The 12,902-nt window shown below is 47.5% G+C and overlaps 1 protein-coding gene across 5 annotated transcripts in view; it reads right to left on the bottom strand.

Moving 5' to 3' along the window:
• Positions 1-12,902, bottom strand: part of HPSE2 (heparanase 2 (inactive)) — a 128,680-nt gene that overhangs the window by 45,304 nt on the left and 70,474 nt on the right. For all 5 annotated transcript variants that reach the window (XM_085325759.1, XM_085325754.1, XM_085325755.1 and 2 more), the window contains 2 exons: positions 1,555-1,728; positions 741-912 (listed from right to left, as the gene is read on the bottom strand). In XM_085325759.1, the coding sequence (XP_085181885.1) occupies positions 741-912; positions 1,555-1,728 (346 nt within the window). The remainder of the gene's footprint in view (positions 1-740; positions 913-1,554; positions 1,729-12,902) is intronic.

Here is a 12,902-nt window from a genome sequence, read left to right as displayed (position 1 = left end):
AGTTTGTCTGCACCCTCACAGCTCCCACTCCCAAGGGAACGAGTGTATCTGCTTTTTGCTGCTTCCTAGTTATTACCATCACTTTTTTGCCGCAGTCTGAGAGGAACATCAGCACATGTTGCACTCTATTAACACATATGGAAAGAAAGTCTTCTCCCTATAAATCTCCTGCTTTAAGGCAACTGTATGGAGGGTGTTATAGCACAAAAGCAAAGTATTCACCTCTACTTTCCCACTCTTCTCCCAGTAGACATGGGCCATTACCTTCCCTCCACCTTAAACTGTTGCCAATGATGAAGGACTCAGACACATCAGTGCTAGTATGTGGTGCCAGGACCCACCTCCTGGGCCCCTGAAGCCAACGGGCAAGCAAAAGCCTGCACCCAGATCACTGTGTTATCTTCATAGCCCAACAAGCTGGCCACCTCCCATCTGCCTATTGAGAAACTCTGGAAGTGCTTGGGGGGGTGTTAGCTGGCCCAGCTCAAAACCACACTAAGGACCCCTGCAAAAGTTTAGCAGCACAGATGATCATGTTCCCAAGCTCAGGCCCTGGTACTTAGTTGGCTGACCCACACAGAGCCTCACTTGCTGAGTAAGGCTGATCTTGCCATGGCAGAGATCAATGCTGAACAGCAAAGAGCCAGACAAAAATCAAGTCAGCCTTCTGGGGTAGACATCATTTTCAGGAGACATTTCTGTTCCCTCATTTTTTTCTCGATCAAAGTAACATCACTTACCCTTCCAGGAGAGCGATGACATTTTTTCTGGGCCTCCCAATGTTTGGCCCATAGAGGTTTGCTCTGGAATAAGTGCGGATAAGCTGCAGCAGGCTTCTCAGCTGGATGTAGTCCTTCCCCAGCTGACTACCATTCACCGAACGGCCAATCAGAGCTCGATAGTTATTGGGCTCTGGGAAAATAAAAATAGATAAGAAAGGCTTGCCAACTCAACTCCTCCATCCCCACTTCTGAAGAGAGGCACGCAACTCATGTGCTGTGGCACTGCTTGAGCTCARTAGTGAGCTGTCTGGCTGCTCGGCAGAGAAAAAAAGGGAGCTGTTGACAAGTGGATGAGCGCCATCATTCCCTCTCCATTGCCAGAATGGTGCTCCATCTGCAGAGCAGCACCTGAGCTGGGGCTGTGGTGGTGGTGAGACAGCTCCTCCTCCCTTCACCTCTTTTGCTTTTTCCCAGGTGAGGAACCTGCACCTTGGCACCCTGCTCCTTTCTCCACAGGTTCCACCAAGTCCCCATTGCAGCTGCTGTCCATGCAGCTGCTGTCCAGCCTACTCCAGAACCAGCTGTGCCCAGCACCCAGGCAGGCAGAAGCATTGCCTGTGTTTAATAACAACCAATGAGACGCTCACCTGAAGTGCTGCCACATGCTAGGTAGATCTTTAGAGACTGTGCTCCCTTCTAAAAGGGGCCTTTAAAACCCTCTGAATCTACACTGGCAGAATATCCTGGGATATGCAAATACTCTTTCCCAAAAGGGAATACCTTTCTACTAGAGTGAGTTACATTCCTGTGGCTCTCCAGTTCCCACACTCACCATTGCCCAGCTCCCAGGAGATGTTGTATTTCTTGCTGGCACTGTACTTCAGTAGACTGAGTGCATTGGAGCTGTTCCAGGAGTTATTGGGATTTCTGCGCAGAGCATTCAGTGCAAAGATCAAGTGAAGGCCAGAGCAGTCAGCAAAGTTATAGAGTTTGTCTAGAGACCTGGCTGGGAAGAAACAAAAAACAGCTTGTAATTCAAATGAAAGCAAGTTCCATGGAGGTTCAAAAGATCCTGTTCATCAGACTTCAGCTTCTGTGCAGGTTGAGCCAAGGTCAAATGCCATCCCTTCGACATCTGTAACCGCAGAAATGTGCCTGACCTTTGAAACTGGGATAGGATTCCAGGTGTGGGCTAAACTCCACTCCAGTCTGAAACTTGGATACACTCCACCACTGTGTCAGAGCTAGGGCAACATTACTATAGACAAGTGACTTTATAACATCTCTTTTCATCTGTTCCTGGCAAGGAAAGTTCAGCCATTGATGTGCTTATTCTACCCTGTGGCTCCTCCAGACTGAGTCTCTGCAGTGCTGTCTACCTGGGGCAGACTGGGGAGTAGAGAAGTAAATCTGCAGCAGTGCAGGAGGCACTACTTGCCCTGGTGCCTGGTGAGCTGCAAGGAGCAAGGGGATAAATATGCCTCCCAACATATAAGCAAAGAAAGGAGAATACACTGATCTCCATGTCTGCAGTAGGCAGGCGTGCATGGCCACCTCTTCTGGTGTGCTGCGAGAACCTGCTCCCAGAGCCCCATGTGCAATAGTAACCAAAAAACAACAATAATCGAACAGAGTCTCCAAGGCATGCAGCACACACTCTGGTAACCCCCGTTTTTCTCTCCACAAAGAGAAGAACTTCCTGGAGCTAGGATTTATATCCAAGCTATGCAGCTCTGACTTAGGTACTGGTTTTCCATAAGAGCCTTGTCTTTCATTTATTTTGTCCGGCTTGTGAACTCTGCAAAAGTGGTGTCAGAAGGCAGCACTGCTGTGGGGTGACGACGCAAGTGCCTGCAGGAAGCTAGCAAGAATGTTCACGTGGTAGGGATGTCCCCCTGGGCCACTCCTTACGCTTGGGGAGGGCACAGGGCTCCCCACCTGGCAATGGCCCGCTGCTCAGCACGCCTGAGCTCTGCTACTGGGGTGGCCCTGCTGGGGCGGCGGGGTCTTTACTGGATTTGCACCCCATCCATTGACCCGAAGGCTCCCCAAAGCACGACCACGGCAGTAGCAGGGCCATGGCCGGCATCTCCTCTGTGGGCTTCTGCTGCACTGGGGCCTTGCATGGACCCTGACTGGTGGCAGAAGTAGGGAACAAAGAAAGAGCTGATTCACTTGCTCAGCAAGGAGCAAAACTATCAAAAGATACTGCTAGGAGAGGCAAAATAGTTATTACTTTTTTTTTCTTCAGCCTTTCCTAAAAAWTCAAAAGCAACCAAATGACTGACGAGGCTAATGCCAGTGTTAACAGGATAAGAGCTCATACTAAAGCGAGAGACGATTTGGTTCTAGGGTAGTCAGATAACCATGCTTTCAATCACCCGTGGCTGCTGAACTGCATCCCAGGACACTCAGCAAGCTTCCTGAAGCAGCCCTGGGGACAMAACCACTTAACTCTGAGGAGACTTTGGGAGGTTCCAGAGGGAGGAAAGGGCAGACCGAGCACTCGTCTTTCAAAAGAGGAGAAGGAGGTGATGAGGAATCACAGAGCAGGCAGACTAACTTTGGGTCCCAGGAAAATACTTGGACAAATAATCAGGCTGCTTGTCTGCACTTCCAAATATAAGGAGGTGATCAGCAGCCACAGGAATGCATCAAGAACAAGTGACACTGAAGCAATCTCATGACAGGAGAGCGGGGCTTGTGCGCAGCAAAACAGTTTAGGCCTTATACCTTGATGATTTTTAAGGCTTTTAGCTCAATTTCATGTGATGTTCTCTTTAGCAAGTAAGGGAACCATGATCTAGACTAAACTGCAGTAAAAATTATGCATGCTGAGAGCAGTTACTAGCAATTTACTGTTAAGCTGAAGGAACTGAGAGATCTGTGCAGCCTGCTCTTTTTTTTTTTTTTTTTTAAGGTGATAGTAAGACAGAGGACAGGAGAAAACTCAGAATGATATTGAAAACTGGAGAAACAGTCTGAAAAGGAAGATGTAATTTAAAAAGGAGAAGAACAAAGAGGTTATTATTACTCCAAAATGGGAACAATCAATGTATGAAAACAGGACGAGAAACACTGGCCAACTTACAGTTTTGCAAAAGGGAAAAAGCACTCAGAGATGTTAACATCAGTGTCCTGGGAGAAGTAAACGTCACAGAGATACTTAGAGCCAGCAGGCCTATCTGTAAAGGCACAAGGTGATCTCTCTGCTGTGATGCAGAGGTAAATCTCCAGCCAGAAAGAAATGTCCAGTTTTAGGCAAAACCCCTCAAAAGACCCCATGCGACAGTTGTGGACTGCATAGAGCACTGGAAAACAAGACAGATGAGGAGAGACTGGAGAACGGGTGGTTTGGGCAGGAGAAGACAGAGGGAAAGGAGCCGGGGGACAAGCACACCTCCCGACACACGAAGGCTTGCGGCAGAGAGAGGGGAACAGGCGGCGCGCTCTCCGCGCGCAAAGGTTTGCCCAGCAAAGGGACAGCGGGGAGCTCGGCTCGCTCCTCCGCACGCCTGCGGAGCCAGCTCTGAGAAGAGCAAAGCTGCTTTTAAAGCAGCGTTTTAGGAGGGTTAATGAAACGTGTTAACTGAATAAGTTAACATTTAATGGAATACAGCAACGTCGCAAAAAGGAGAAGAAAGGAAAAAGGTGGAAAAGAAGTTCCCAATCCTTTTACAACCTTTCTCTAAACATTACTGGATGTTTCAGTGAAAAATATCTGAGTTAGATTAATCTAATGTATTCATCCCACTGGTTCAGGCACATTAGCTGTTTTTTCCGGGTGATTAGTGGATTAGAGACAGATACAGTTACTTAATACTCGTTTACTTTRGACCTCCAGGCGAAAAGCTGCACTGGAAATGATAACCCTATAAAGAAGATAAGATAAATGCCTAAATGAAAACATGAAGCAAAAAAGTGCTACCTGCAGTTTCCCTGACATAAAATAAAACCTTTTGACTGGTGTAAAACAGTTCTAGTTCTTCAGTACTACAGCAGGGGATTTTGTTCATGTTTAGGATTCTCTGCAGTTGACTGGGAATTGATTTTCCATGCTTCTATCSGAGGAAAATAATCTGTCTGTTTATCCCAGTGCAGGGCTGCCACTGCAAAGTTATATTTTCCCCATGACACTTTTGTTTCCATGCACCTGGACACGGAGATGCCATGTGCATTTCGTGTTCTCCTATGGCTTTTCAAGCTGGAAATCTCAGTGATCAGAGGAAAGATTTAGGAGAAAGGCACAGATGTCTCAGAGCTGTACATTTCCAGCGGTCTTCCAGCGTGCARAGAGACCTGCAAACTGCAACAAGACCACAAGAGGGGTAAAACTATTGACGTACCTAACCCTGTGTCAGACTGGATTGTTAATCTGGGCACCCTTGGAGTAAGGTTCCTCCAAGCCTATTCTAGCTGCCAGTCAGGTATGAAGTCCCCTTGGTCTCCTTTAGCTTGGGCAGCTATCTTAGAGTGCTGCCATGGGAGACTTAAGCACAAAAAGGAGCATGCTTAGAAGATCTTGGGCAATGTCCAGCCACTCCAGAAGTGCAAACTGGGCCAAAGGGGAATGTAATAAATATTTTACTGCCATAACTAGGGATGGCCACACTACTTTCAAGTAATGAGAAAATGAAGAATCACAATATTATTAACAGCTGGCTAAAAATCACTTTTAAGTTCTGGATAATTACACTATTTTTTCTTCATCAAATACAGAAAATCCTCCAGGAACTTAACCTTTCTCCGATTAACAGATCATTAGGCTAGGCTTTCACAAAGCATTTCAATAGAAAAAGCCATTGTCATACCAGAGTGAATCTTAATAGAGTAGAACCGTATTTATAAGATATTCTCCCTGCTCCTTCTCCCCCTCTGCCTGGCGCAGAGATGTAGACTCACTGCCCTTGTGCCACTGACCTCAGGGAGCAGGAAAAAAGCAAAAAAAAAAAAATTAAATCCATATATGATACAATAAGAAATTGTAATAAACCACCAGCCTCTGAGCACGTAGACGTGAAAAACAGGGCAGAGTAACCATTGCCCTGTTGTACAGGGCAGCAAGCAGGAGCTGGATTCTTCCAGGCTCCTTCATCCAGGAAGGACACGCACACACCCAGCAGCGCACGCTCCTGGTGCCTATGTGTACGGGGACACTGAGATTTGACTTCTGCCACTGGTTAAYGCTCGCACAGTTTACTTAACGTAGTAAAGCTATATTCTCTGTTTTTATTCAGTGGCAGTGCCATGCTGGCAGCTTTCAGTGGAGATGGGGGCCCACCTTGGTGGATTTGGGATTGACATTAGTCGGACAAACGGAGCAGTAGGCAGAGACAGAKGTCTTCGTGGCCTTGGCATAGAAAGAAATCAAAAGATATTTGGGCCTTGTCAGCCCCTCATTTTTGGCTGTGGATGCCTGAACAGGTCTAGAGAGCAAATACAGCCCTACGAGTCCCAGCTGGGGGCAGTCAGGGAAAATCTGCTTGCAGTACTGCCCTCAGCTGATGCTCTGCACAGACCTTAAAGATTTCTGCTGTGTGGGTCCATCACCTTGCAAAGAGGGAGAATAAAGGATTTCAAAGCACAGGCGAAGGTGTCCGTGAGGCCACAAACACTGGTAGGGTTTGCAGGGCCAGTATGCCCTGTGAGACTGTTCCCCATTTTCCTCCTTCTTTTTTACTGGGCTAAGTTTTAAGGTTATCTAAAATGTGGACGACACTTAATTCTGTGGCATACCAGCACAAAATCTGAGGCACATTAAAATGTCTTTGGTAGTTTAGAACAATTGGAAAGGATTTCCAGTAGTAGTTACTGAATTAAGGATTGTAACACAGGCTTCATAAAGAACATCATATTGACTGCCATTTGGTAAGATGGATGGTTCAATCATCTCTGGATTTGAAAATCTTCAACGTTTTTTATTCCACTTAAGGAATGTTGCTTTGGCTGGGTTTGCAGGAGCAATTCACATGCACACTGAGACGGAGGCTGAGATCAGCCAGTGGGCTGATAGGTGGTAGGGCATGGCACAGCGTGCACGAGGCTTTTGTAACTCTGGGAAGTCAACCAGGAGGACAGGAAAAAAGAGCCTGTTCTCCCTTCATCCCATCATGGGCCACATCAGCCTCATACCTCCTTTCTCACTCTGCTTTGCACACAYGCGGCGTGCCAGCACTGAGTTGGACGGCAGCTGTGCATCCACGGTGAGAGCTGAGCACGGAGCAGGCGGCACATCCCGTGCTCCCRAACGCCTCGCGTTACCTGAGGGAACTGAGAGGGAGTTCAGAGACCAAGCAAAGGCACAACAGCTGAAATCTTCTGTTGATAAAGCAAAGAAATGCAGTTCTAGGAATAATGATTTCAATTAATCACAGAAATTGCTTGACTCCACGTTACCCATAAATCCTGAGGAATGCCTATAGTGCCGGTATAAACAGCTCCTCGTGCGTCTGCTCCAGAAACAACGCCAGCGCTGAATCCGGCAGCATCCCCTGGCCCTGGAGCACCCCGCTGGAGACAGCTGAGGGAAGGGGTTGGGAAAGACCTGGCAAGAAGCAGCGGGAAGTCTGAAGAGGGCTTGATAGGGAGGGAGTAGAAAGGGTGGAACAGAGTGTTCAGACGGGAGATGAGTAAGACGGGTGTGGAGGACAACAAAAAGAAAGAGAAGGTGTTCCTACTTAAAGAGCAGCAAGTGGGCACATGGAAAATTTATTTACAAACAAACTGCCACCGTAGTCATCTGAATCCCATTTGCACTGGCTTTCTTGGGCTGAAAGTCCTCAGAAAACCGTGCGTGTGGGGCAAGGATTTAATGGGTTTTTTTTAGCAAGTAAATATGAATCAGAAGATACACAACAGGCAATCAGGCTAACACCAGGCCCATGGGACAGGCCTGCAAAAAATGCTTAAAATCTTCCCATGGATTCCATTCCCAGTCAYGGTAGGGTTTTGGACAGGGAAGTGAAAACCCGCCATCCACAATTTGCACAGTTAGAGCATCAAGAAGTAGCCTTCATCATTACTGGTAATTCAGATGACAAACAACATCCCACACTGTCAATATACAATAGAAAATTCAGCTTGATCCACAAGACCAYGGGAAGATTTTTCTACTCTATCTGTATATTAAGCTCTTCCTTCAGAGATGCTGCTTAAATTGAATTTTAAAGTTTTCTAGACTACCAAGTAACCAACACAGTTGCTGGAAATTGAGTTCTAATGATGACCATCCCAGCCGGGAAGCTGTTTGGTTTTAATTCAGTCTTCTGAAGCATTTTGCTATGCAGTAAAACCATACCATGTAAAGATGCTTAAGAATTCCCAGGCAAAATTGCTGGCAGGAAGGCACTGCTTGCTTGCCTCAGACAGACAGACATTTCACCTGAAATGCTCCCTCTACCTTGTCAAGCTCCTGGTATCTCCAGCAGCAGAGGAAGGTGTCCAGAATCATCTCACACTTGCATTTACCCTCCCAGTTCAGCCTCCTTATTGCTCTACTGATGAACAAATGCTGCTGGAGCACCATGTGCACGAGGCCGTGGCGAGCACTTCCCAAGGCAAGGTGCAGTATTGGAGGTCTGCTGTGAGTGACAAGAAGTGCTTTGGCAGAGACTAACAGTGCTATAGAAAAGAGATCTAGTTTAATCCCATCTGAAGAATACCTGAAAGTTGGAGGAACTRGCTTTAATACTGCCAGCCAGTAAAGAAATGCTGTGTACTGTGTTAATGAGAACCTGGATTTTATATCCAGCTGGATGACAGATGGGGGATTTGGGGTTATTCCCCCCAGAGTATCGAGGGGGCCTTATTCCAGGGGAATTGTTGTCATCATCCCTGGTCTTTAAGCAGCTGAACATCAACCCTCAATATTCATTCAAGTCTTTAACTAGATTTTTTATTTCACTGCCAATCCAGAGGTGATTATGCAGACCACGTGAGCTAGGTTTAGTCCTTAACACCATGGTACAGAAATAGCAGTCTGGGGGCTTGGTGTCAATCTCTTGCCAATAAGGAGCTTGGCTGGCAGCCACGGATTGTAGGCTGAGTTCCCAGCTGGCATATAACTTGGAAGACAACCATGAGGTCTGGGTTCAATATCCAATTGCTAAGGAGTCTGGCTGACAGCCTCATTTTGTGGAACGAATCCCAAATTAATATAATGCTTTTGATACCAGACAAGGGGCATGGCCCCCTTCCAAATGCTGTAAGGGCTCAGATAAAAGCCATGGGCATTGGGTTCAGCGTGTAAAGGTATCGAGCTTGGATAACAGTCAGAATTGGGCTAAATCCTCAAATGGTGAGAGAGAGAGGGGAAAAAAAAAAATAAAAAAAAAATAAAAAGCAAGCCCTGAGCTCTGTCTTCCCACAGAAAAGAGCTCAGATGAGCAGAATAGCTCTGTTTTCAATCCGTGCATGATAAAGAGCTCACAGGACAGTAATGGTTTCTAGGAACAAGTGTAAATTGACACGAAGCTTCAGAAGAGATGTGGGATCTGGGTTCAATCTCAAAATACTGTAAAGCTCAGATAATGGCCATAGGGGCAATTTCTAAACTCTTTGTTCCAGCCTGGTGCCTGGGAAGGAACCAAGATCGCATTACAGCTAAGAAAGCCTCTTTCTTGTGCTGCATAACTCAGAGATTTAAGAGTTTTTTKGGGTTTTTTTGTTTCTTTTTTTTTTCCTTTTGGACCAGAGCGAAGCCAGCATCTTCCAAAGTTTCTGCAGGAAGTGGAAGTGAGCAGGAAGAGGGCTGCGGGTGTGAGCAGAGCAGAGAGCAGAGCAAAAGAGAATAAGACAGCGGTCACCTCCTGCCCATGTGCACCTTGCTCACCATCCCAGATTGCTGGGCTGCTGGCTGTTTCCAGGAACATCACCAAGCTTATCTAGCCATGGAAACGGCTCCAAAGAAAACGAGAGAAGAAAATAAGGGTGCAGCTCTTCAGCATCCTGACTACTCTGCAGTGACTCTGCTGCTGGGCATCCTCAGGGCCTCTGGAGGAGGCAGCTCATCCTACTAGGCAAGAGCAATAACCTATTTTGCTGCTACTTCTCTATAACATTACTTGCAGAAAGGATTAGTGTAAAATGTTGTGAGTAGCAAAAAAAAATTACTCCCACTCACACAGCTTACACTTGGAGTTGCTTCCATATGTAGCTAGGCTATGTTGTTTAAAGCCATTCCACTTCATGCAAACCAATTCAAACAAATTTACATAAAATATACAAATACTGCTTTTGAAGTTGATCTGTTATGCAAAACCCAGTCAGTTTTATTCAAAGCAATGCCGTTCCTGTGAAAAATTTCAAGTTTGATAAATCAGCATTATTTCCCCTTGAAGAAATTCCTAAAAATCTAATTCTGGTCCCTGGGACTCTCAGCTTTAGCTTCAAGTCCAAATAGCAGGGATCACGGCATACAGAGGACCTCCATAAGCACTGTTAAAATAAGCCATGGTTTACAAATCTAACCTCCAGCTAGCCAGAATCTTGAGCAGGAACTGTAGATTTGGGGTAAAACAGCCTAGAACTCCCCAACGAGGATAACAACCGGCTATTCCTAACTGCCGAGGGCGCTGAAGACAAGTGCTGTCAGCACTGTTCCCTGCACAGGTGGTGGGGAAAATCCAGCATTTTCCTCTTTATCCAGTGCAAAGCTACCACGCGCGTGCCAGCGTCGCGTCCGAGGCCAGGGCTGCAGAAACGCCTCCCCCCGGCTCTCTACCTAGGCRCACGGGGGGAGCGTGCATGCCGGTCCCGGGAACACGACTCCAGCTACAACACAGCTCCGCTGCCAGAACGTTTGCTGACAGAAGGACTGTTTTATATGGCTATAAGAAGGCTATAAGCGCAGCTGTCTGAAAAGCAACAAAATCTACGATGTGTGTTTCTAAATCCAATGACAGCTGGCAGTGCTGCACCGCAGCTCATTCCTTCTTCTACACAGTTTAGCTAAAACACTTCTCTGTGATCGCCCCGATTTATCAACAAACAGCAGTTGCTGGAACAATTTAAAAGCATTCCCAAATAGGCAAGAAGTGGTCAGCTCTTCAAACACTCAGCAATCTGCGAGCTCCCAAAGAGGCAGGCGGCTGGGAATGGAAGTGGATTTCTGATCAGCGGCCGAATGCCCTCCCCTGCTGCCTCCCGGAGAGGACGCAGCTGTGGGTAGCGCCGTGGGGTGGAAGTCGTCGTGGCAGAGACATGTGGGCAGCCACACGGCATCACCCAYGGGTGGGAGCACCAGGGGCGACACGGTGCAAACATCACCGCTTCCGTGCTGCCAGCGAGGAGGACTTGATCGCCCCACACAACGAGCCCCTCAGCCCTTGCTGGCTGGGATGCTGCCCCYGACACTTGGAAAACAAACCTTCTCCTCTATAAATCCCCAGAGAAAAGTTTCCAAGTCAGAGGAACTCCCCCATCCTTCATCCAGGAGGATGAGCGTTGTCACTGGCATGGTGTCACTATGCTGGCTGCTGAGACCTGGACACAAGACTGCCCCAAGGGGGGAAGAAAAGTAACAATAATAATTTAAAAAATAAGCAAGGGCTGAGCATGCATTAGCTTATTTTCCACCAGGCATCACTAAACCTTTGCTGTGCAGTCCCCCAGCTGAGGAAGCTGCRTGGCCCGCAGGATAAGGATTTTCCTTGTGTGGCTGAGTGTAACCTCGCTGGCATGGGAAATTCAGAGTAGCCCAGACCCTGTCCTGCGCAGGTATGTGCAGCGTTAACCCYGCAGCTCGTTGCACAGCCTTGGGCTGTAGTGCGAGGTAAAGACGGGATGCGATGCAGGCACCCTGTCCATCTCCAAGCGTGCCTCCTGCTCTGGGCTGCAGCCTGCCGCCGAACCCGTTTGATCCCCAGGCTGGTGGGTTCGCTATTCAGAGGGGYCATACCCTTGTGAGGAAGGTATGCCAGAGGTCTTTTTCTTTATGAATGCTTTCTCTTGACAGCACCTGAAGGGCCAAGACAATATTGAGAGGATGGATGTTTTCATCACTTTTCTACAAGAAAGGAGAGGGGCAGCATGTGCTGAGCAGACGCCCTGCGCRCACACCGCATGACTTAACTGGGAAGAAAGGTGTACAAGTGTGAACGTAAAACAAGTATGTTTTTAACATGCTCATTTCACCCCCGTAAAATGCTTAACCCTGGTAAGCTGTGCATCCAATTTGTCCRTTCCCTTAAGCCGGCGCAGCAGCTACGATACTCCGTTTTTGCTATCTAACCCGCCATCACGTGGCAGACGYGCAGCTTGTTTCAGAATAGCCTCACGCAGGGAAGCGAGCCAGATCCACCCAGCAGCATCCGCAGAGCTGCAAAAGGCACAGTGCGTTTTATCAGATCTTTTCACCTTCAGCTCCTGAATCCTGTTGCTACTCTAGAAGAAAAGTGACACTAACTGTTTGTGCTGGGAAGCTAAAATACCACGTCGGGAACAGATTCAAACCAAAGATTTCAGCCTTGCCAAACCCCAACGTTCAAAAATCATGAGTCAAGCTCCCAAAAATCATGAGACTGGCCTGAGAAACCTGATTTTAGCACAATTTTCATTGCCTGCTGTTTTGTAAAATTCGTATTTATATGACATTTTAAAGTTCTACTACTACCAGAAGGGCTAAAATCTCGCTTGTTTTTATTTTTCCTTTCAACGGCAGTTGATGTGCAGCAAAACAATCGTCTTGTTTTGCAAGTTGTTTGGGTTGGACTCCCTTCCCCGTGAAGGGGCGGGGGGGTGCGGCAGAGGGCCAGGGCTGCTGGGGTGGCAGGGGCACGCCGCAGGGCTCCCCGATGGCGGCCGTAGGCAAGGATGCTTTGCCATTAAGCAAGGAAGTCCTGACCTGCTGATGTCCTTCCACAACCTAATTATTAAGGGTGCAAAACTAGAATCCACAAAAACCAGGTACTTCATTTTTTAGGGATGAATCAACATTTCCCACAGTGCTAACAGGGATCCCTCGCTGAGGCAGCCGCGGTGTGCCTCCGAAAAACCACAGCTCCCAGTTCTGACCCATCTTTTCTTGCTTGCTGACCCCGTTCTTGCCACTGGCCTTCCCTTGCTGTTCCCGCTACACAGAGCAGCTGATTTCCCTGAAGAAGGGAGGAAGAGGGAGTGACTAGGGCTCTTCATACACTTTGTGAGCTGGGTATCTGGTATTTTTCAAAACTCTAAAACATT

The sequence above is a fragment of the Rhea americana genome, unplaced genomic scaffold (assembly GCF_003343005.1).
Source record: "Rhea americana isolate MKP2758 unplaced genomic scaffold, rheAme1 scaffold_122, whole genome shotgun sequence".
Taxonomy (NCBI): Eukaryota; Metazoa; Chordata; class Aves; order Rheiformes; family Rheidae; genus Rhea; species Rhea americana.
Note: the sequence above shows the minus strand (reverse complement) of the source record. Positions and strands in the feature narration are given on the sequence as shown.